The following is a 7,360-nucleotide window of genomic DNA, read 5'->3' on the forward strand; positions in this document are numbered from 1 at the left end:
TCATTGCGTTCGTCAACATTTGACCTGCACTGATCTGTTTAGGAGAGAATGATGCGGTTTACAATTTCTTAAAAGCTTACAGAAGTGTCACAGGAGGAGTAAGAAAACGTGTGATCCTTACAACCTTGACATGGTCAGAGAATTGTTTCTTGTCCAGCCCTGTTTTTTAAAAAGCCATATCCAAAGTTAGACCCACAAAAATGTAGGCCTTCCTGGAACATGGAAACTGTTGTGGGAGGTGAAAATTTCTACAAGTAATTCTGTAGAATTACCGAGTGCCAAACTACTGTTTCCTTGAGGTACAAGCTAGCAAAGGATGCAAAAAAGAGCAACAGTACTGACTTCAAAGCTGGAGAAAAGTGTGGTACAACAGGAAACTGAAAGAACTCAATGTTTAGCAAGTCGAAGAGGAGCTTAAAATATGATGTGATTACAGTATTATCAGCTTGTCCAAAAGTGGAACAAAACGCCAAATGTCAAAACAAATCTGACTTGTCCAATTACTAGGGAGAGGTTTAAGGACATGGTTTACTTTGAAGGAAAGTGTGTGCATATACACACATTACTTGGGACAGCCAAACAACAGTATATGGTTTTGTTATATGCTGTACCAAGACCCTTTAAATCTCCTTTTTAGAACAGCTGGTGCCCTTTGAACAGCTGTCCAAAAAATGTACTTCTCTAAGTGTCGTTTTTTTTAAGCCCACACAAACACTTGGCTTTTTCTATCTAGTTTATCAATGATGAGTGTTTGCACAGTCCAGAACCGAGCACTGGCTGTATTTCACTAGAGCGATGGAGGAGCCAGGAAAAACATATCTCCTGGGGGATATTCCCACTTGTAAATTTATTTTTGACACGTATAGGGTGGAATTTGGTTTCTGTGCTTGTTTTGATCTCTTTACAAATTCTTACTAAAAGAATGTCTTCCAGCTCTGCAGAAACTGCATATCCTGTTCCAGTCCAAAGCTGTGGATAAATCCTACAGCCAGAAGCATGGGGCAATGGGAGAACAATTTTCACAAAGTATTTCTATAGAAAAACTACCTTTCCCACCTGAAGAAGGATGCCACCATCCAGTCTTTGACAAGATCATAAAAAGGACGAAACACACAAGTGCCTACAACAATGAGCAAGCAGCAGCACTGTTCTTCTCTCAGCACAAGAATGTCACACAGATGAGCTATGCAACGTGGCAGATGAAAACCATGTATTTATTTCACAGCCATCAGTTGCACTGAGTGTCGTTTACCCAAGACACAACCCATCAGCACAGATCCAGTCAGAGCCACTCTTTGGTCTCAATAGTGGGCTCTGTTCCAGGACCGCCCTGCAAGAGGCACCAGGTGATACTTGGGAGCTGATGCAGTGCTGCCCTGCTGTACTCTACTTGAGCAGGAGAAATCCACCGTTACTCTTCATAATCCATTGCTGTCATAGTGAAAGCACCTGTTCAAGAAGTCCCTCTCTATGTTTTTTGGCTTACTTTTTTGTTTTGAGCTTCATTTGGGGGTTGTTGACAGGGAGGGAGAATCGAAGAAACTTTCACCTTTCTCTCTACCAGGGTGTCTCTTTGGACAAGCGAGGATGTGGGCACGGTGTTACTTAGCCATGTTGTGATTTCTCCTCTGCGGTGTCCATTTTTCTGATGTCCCCTCATTATGCTTCTGCTCTAAGGTCAGTTTCACAGCAAAAGTTGGAGTGTTTGCAGTTTTATTTCTGTTGCCAGGCTTCCTGTTCATTGTGGGAGGATTCCATATGCAACCAGAGGATGATTTTCCTCTGTATTAAGAAATAGTCCTGGCACTAACCTATTTGAGTCATCTTTCTGTTTGCTTAACTTCTCTCATAATAATATTATCCAAAACTTGATTCACTGGCTAATCTCACAAGACAGGATTTTAGATGCTTAAAGAAAAAAAAATCACTTATTGTTTTTTTTCATTTTGACCTAAGAAAGCTCAGAGTTGAAAGAATCGTGTTGTATTTTGTTTCAGTTAAGTAAGGAGAAAAAGCCTGTATAGAAAGGGACATTCCTTAGCTGTTCAGTTTACAACATGATCAATTATTGTCTGTTTTATTTAGGAAGAAAGTGGCAGCATCATCATTAGTAGCGAGATGTGTCTTAGCGCTTCTCAGAACTATCATGTTACCTCAGAATTACCAGAGATAATTCTCTCATATGTATTCAAATTCCCATTCAGGAATGCAGTAATAGTTTGAGAAAAAGAATTAAAAGGTCCAAGTTAGTCTCATTCATAGATGTTCCTGCTTCATAAAAATCAAGGTGATTCAAGATGTCACCTGGTCAAAAGCTGTTCTTCAAGACAAGGTTAATTCTATCAGCGTTAGTTCTTAAGCCTGACATTTTCTTGAATACAGATTCACTTTTAAATTGTAAATGACATAGCGGAACGGGCAAGCATAGCTATTATTCTAGAAATCTCGTATTTTTTCATTGCATGTTTTTGTGGATATTGGTGGAGATAGAACGAGGGTTTACTGTGATGTATGAGAGATGAAATCACAGACCAGGGTCCTGTCATCCTAAGTGCTACACAAAGCTCTCCTAAATATACCTCCAAACCTCTGCAACTTAAATAGAAGACAAGAAATAATGCACTATAAACAAATAATTATGTCAGTGCTGGAAAGCACTACGTGCAACAATCTCAGTGTTCCAGTTGTCATTTTTAGCCAAATTATTTATAAATATTGTGTCAGGAGAATTTAAGGGTGAGATGTAAAAGAAACTAATGGGAAGCTTGTCCGGAAATTTTCTGATTTGGAAATAGGAGAAAATAGGTAGCCAGCACTTGGCATCAAGGATGGTATCATGGAGGCTGGAGTAAATATTCTATCAGTGACCAAAAGATTTCAAAATTAGGATTAGCTATGATGAGTCTTGAGAGTAAAGGTCTAGAACTTACACTTAATTTAATATCAAAGCCAGTGGAAAGACATAGAAATCGAGGGATGGTACCAAGGTCCTGTGCTAAGAGACAATGTAAATGATCTCTTGTGAAAATAAGGACAGAGGTACATTTACCAAGGGCAGAGAAAAGGGAATAATGGGTACATAGTTTTATGAGTCTCTGTTTATATCTGTCTGTATGAGAGAGGGGGAAGTCAATAGTTTTTGCAGAGAACCCAAAGGAGTTTTAAGATTTAGAGATATCTTGGACATAAGGACCAGACTGACTGACAGTAAGTTTTCATCTGCAGTAGAAATTTCCGCTTAAACTGTTAAGTAATTACATCTGTGGCAGTTCTTGTTCAGTTATTTTTTGCTTCCATATGTATCTAGGCAACACCTGGAATAATGTTATTCTCTAAAAACTCCAAAAATCCAGTGGTTCATTGCAGCATGTTGCAAGATTTTCATTTTTAAAGATACAGATTGCATATACAATTACACAATTATTTACAAATCTCAATCCATGCATCTGCGTTCAGATGCAAAAAAACCTTGCAATTTTTAAGCAGGCTTTGTCAAATAGTTTTCCCTCTGCCTATTACTTCTTTCTGTCAGAATTCATCCAGAATCATAGAATCATAGAATAGTTAGGGTTGGAAGGGACTTTAAAGATCGTCCATTTCCAACCCCCCTGCCATGGGCAGGGACATCCCACTGGATCAGGCTGCCCAAGGCCCCATCCAACCTGGCCTTGAACACCTCCAGGGATGGGGCAGCCACAACTTTCCTGAACAACCCGTGCCAGTGTCTCACCACTCTCATGGTGAAGAAATTCTTCCTTATATCAAGCCTAAATCTGCTTGCCTAAATCCCTCCAGTCTGTACCCATTCCCGCTTGTCCTATCCCCACAAGCCTTTATGAATAGCCCCTCTCCAGCTTTCTTGTAGCCCCTTTCAGTTACTGGAAGGTCGCTATAAGATCTCCTCAGAGCCTTCTCTTCTCCAGGCTGAACAACCCCAACTGTCTCAGCCTGTCCTTGCAGGGAAGGTGCTCCGGCCCTCCGATCATCTTTGTACCCCTCCTCTGGACCCATTCCAAGAGTTCCATATCCTTCTTATGTTGAGGATTCTAGAACTGGACACAATACTCCACATGAGGCCTCACAAGAGAGGAATAGAGGGGCAGAATCACCACCCTCGACCTGCTGGCCAGATGTGAATGCATAATTTTTTTTTAACAAGGAGTCATAACATTACCACAGTAATCAACTCCTTATGAAATCATTATGAAAGGAAAAGAGATAATAAGGGACTATTTATGATATGGTATGTTAATTAGAATTATAATGAAAGTGAATAAGACTGTTATCTCAAGAATTATCCTGTAAAATGTAGGAGAGGGAATTCTATTATTACATTCAAGAATTGCAGAAGAATGCAAGCGTATTTTACTTTTTAAGTTTATGAAAAATAATGGACAATCCCATTTGTCTAATATAGTTGCAGTTATATTTTTGAATAGTAAAGCCACGTAGAGAAATTGCTGTTAGTTTAACAAATGCATCTCACAAAAGATATTATCATTTTAATTACCTCAAGATGTTTAGAGCTGTTTGATTTTAATTAAAAATCAAAGGACCTAAGAGCAGTGGTATGCCTGAATAGTGCAGGGAAATAATTTGCTGATCTGTGGTTGCTATGAGAATATTAAGAACTATAGATTGTCTGCGGATTAATTTACAGCTATGTAAAATAAAAATACATTGAAAATCTTGACATTTTAATGCAAACTCCATTTCAATGCATACACATTTCAGCATGTTGTAAATAATTACATTCTACTATTTCCGCACTTCGAAGGCAAACTCTGTTTAAAGCCTTTCTTTGCTATGTAGTATATGAATATCCCTACAGAGCGCACCTACACAAACTGTGCCATGTCTCATGCAGCTAACAGGGCATGTCTGTGGTAAAGCAAGCAAGTCAACGCTTAAACCACCAAAAAATCCCAACTCTGAATAGTCTATAGTGAGCAGTGGCCCTTGAGCCAAAGATTTTCAGCTTATGAAGGGTCCAGGGAATTTAAGAAGAAGTGACCAGACCCTGTTGCGTAGAAACCTGTTTCTGCGGCACCAGGATTACGCACTGGCCCACCCTGTGTGCACAGGAACCTGGGGGGGCAGAAGACCCAGGACAACAGCTCCATGAAAACAGTACTTCGTTATCCTCTAGCTGAGCCATTGCATACAGTCAGACCACATTCACTAATCACCTGCTATATAATACAGCTGGCCTTACAGTCTGGGAAATGTCTTCTTTCTTTCTTTCTCCTCAAACTTCATGAAGTATGAGAGTGATGGAGTGTAAAACTGGTTAAATCTGGCAAAGATCACAGGTTTGGGTTTAATGGCTTGCACTTCGGAAGAGTCACAAGGAGAGTACTAAGAAGACAAGCAGTTCTTTTCCTCATCGAAGCATAAAGCATAAGGCATGGCCTGAACCCAGCGTTTCCGACCATGTGGTTTGACAGCACCTGCCCACCCCCAGCGGTCCAGACAAGAAGAGCAACTGTGGAAGCTTGGGCTGAAACATCTGCACATCGCTCCATAAACACAGCTTACCATATGGTACCAAATTACTGAAGCAGCCTGTGACTCAAGAGGAGGACTTCTGATGAAAATAAAGGAAGAGTGTATGTGAAAACCCTCATTATCTATCCTGCAGTGTGACTGGGAGAAAATTTATAATTTATGCAGCAATGTAACAGCTGACACAGCTGTTTTCTTTTCCCACTTGTCAAATTCTGTTTTATTTTTGGTTATTTGACATTTTTTTGTTATTTCAATGAAATACATTTTACCATATAGTCTTACTGCCCTCTCCTATTTGCCTCATCATTTGAAGATATTGTGAAATGATTAAAGTCCCAAATACGGACAAATTGGAATGTGTACCATTACATCTTCTTCAAAAGGGAAAGAAATAGGGAGTTACAGACAGAACTCATCCCTTTTGGGGGGCTCTGCTAAACACAGGAAGAAAGCTATGTTTAGAAATGCCACTTTGCAAAACTAAGTAACGCCCTCCAATGACATTTCACCAGTGGCTCAATGTGATGAAGCCAGGTTCTACCTCGCCCATCACCTTTCCTGAAATATTTTGATCTCCAGGAAACAATATCTCAGAAATCACTATCCTTCTGCTGTCAGCTGGATTTAGTCACAAAAGGAGAGTCAGAAGGTTGTCACAAAGGCTCAAAAGCAAGATTTCTTAATTGTGTGCAATTTTGGTCCAATTTGAACCAATTACTGTGGGCTTGTTTCTTTTTTTGTTTTCCCACAAACAACTACCCAGAAAATTAGTTGCAGAAATGCTGCTACATGGCCTTCCAGAAACTACATTCCAGAATCCTCCCACTCTTTTGAAACTGGCCTACTGTTGTGTCTCAAGATCTGAAAAGCTTTACCTCTGGATAAAATGTAAACACGAGAGAACATTTTTCAGCTCCTCTCTTGTCTCTTCCCTTCATCATTTTCTTGCTTCCAGCTTTCTACAAGCTTTCCTTCCTGTCCCACAGCAATGTAGAGAGCAGATTTACATCCATCGTTGTTGTCAGTGGACCACACTGGTGGGCCATCAGCTCAGCTTGGCTTTAGTATTTCTTTCAGCCAGGTTTCTTCTGCCATAACCTTGGTACATCCTGTCACATCTGCCTCCAAGACTTTAAATTCCCAACGTGAGGCATCTGTATACAAAGTCACACAATGACATGGCTCTATGGGGACCTTATGCCTCCGGTCAGGTGACAGATACAAATCTATGAACCTGCCTGGTCATGGAAGGCCAAGACATACAGGGTTGTGTGATGGTGAATGGAGTGCATGGGGGTGGATGAAGATTTTCAGCTCTGCACTGGTGTCTGAAATGAACTCACTGGGACGCATGGCGCTCTGAGCCGGTCTGTCTCCTTAGTTTCCTGTACTTGAATTTGTGGTCTGTCTCAGGAGACATCACATCTGGCCTATATGAAAAGGAGAAACAGTAGTGTTAGCCAAGCTACACAGATGCCACAAAACTGTAGGGAGCAGGAAACCATACCTTTTCATCTGCCAGCCCAGAGATGTGAGCACATGACAGCAAGTATGAACCACTCTGCATCTTGTCTTGCTTTGTCTCCCATCAAAACAAGTCCTCTCTTCAAACTGATGTGACTCTCAACCTCTCCCTCTCTGGTGATATGTCCAGATTCCCAGGATTCCCACATCTTCCCTTCATTCCACACTGGTCTATCCATTTCTCCCATTCTCCTCTGCTCCACTATGTCCTAATTCTCTTCCCCATAAACACTGATGTATGATGTTCACTCTATTCTTGTGCTACTCTGTCTGAGTGCCACAGTATGGATTTTGACAAAGTCACAGAATCACAGAATCACAGAATCAC

The 7,360-nt window shown here is 40.7% G+C and overlaps 1 protein-coding gene across 1 annotated transcript in view; it reads left to right on the forward strand.

Annotated features, from left to right (window-relative positions):
• ACOX3 (acyl-CoA oxidase 3, pristanoyl) overlaps positions 1-5,704 on the forward strand; it is a 51,982-nt gene extending 46,278 nt beyond the window's left edge. Inside the window, exon 18 of the mRNA XM_054065511.1 lies at positions 934-5,704. Coding sequence (XP_053921486.1) covers positions 934-1,038 — 105 coding nt within the window. The 3' untranslated portion in view covers positions 1,039-5,704. The remainder of the gene's footprint in view (positions 1-933) is intronic.
• Positions 5,705-7,360: the final 1,656 nt, after the last annotated feature.

The sequence above is a fragment of the Cuculus canorus genome, chromosome 4, assembly GCF_017976375.1.
Source record: "Cuculus canorus isolate bCucCan1 chromosome 4, bCucCan1.pri, whole genome shotgun sequence".
Classification (NCBI taxonomy): Eukaryota; Metazoa; Chordata; class Aves; order Cuculiformes; family Cuculidae; genus Cuculus; species Cuculus canorus.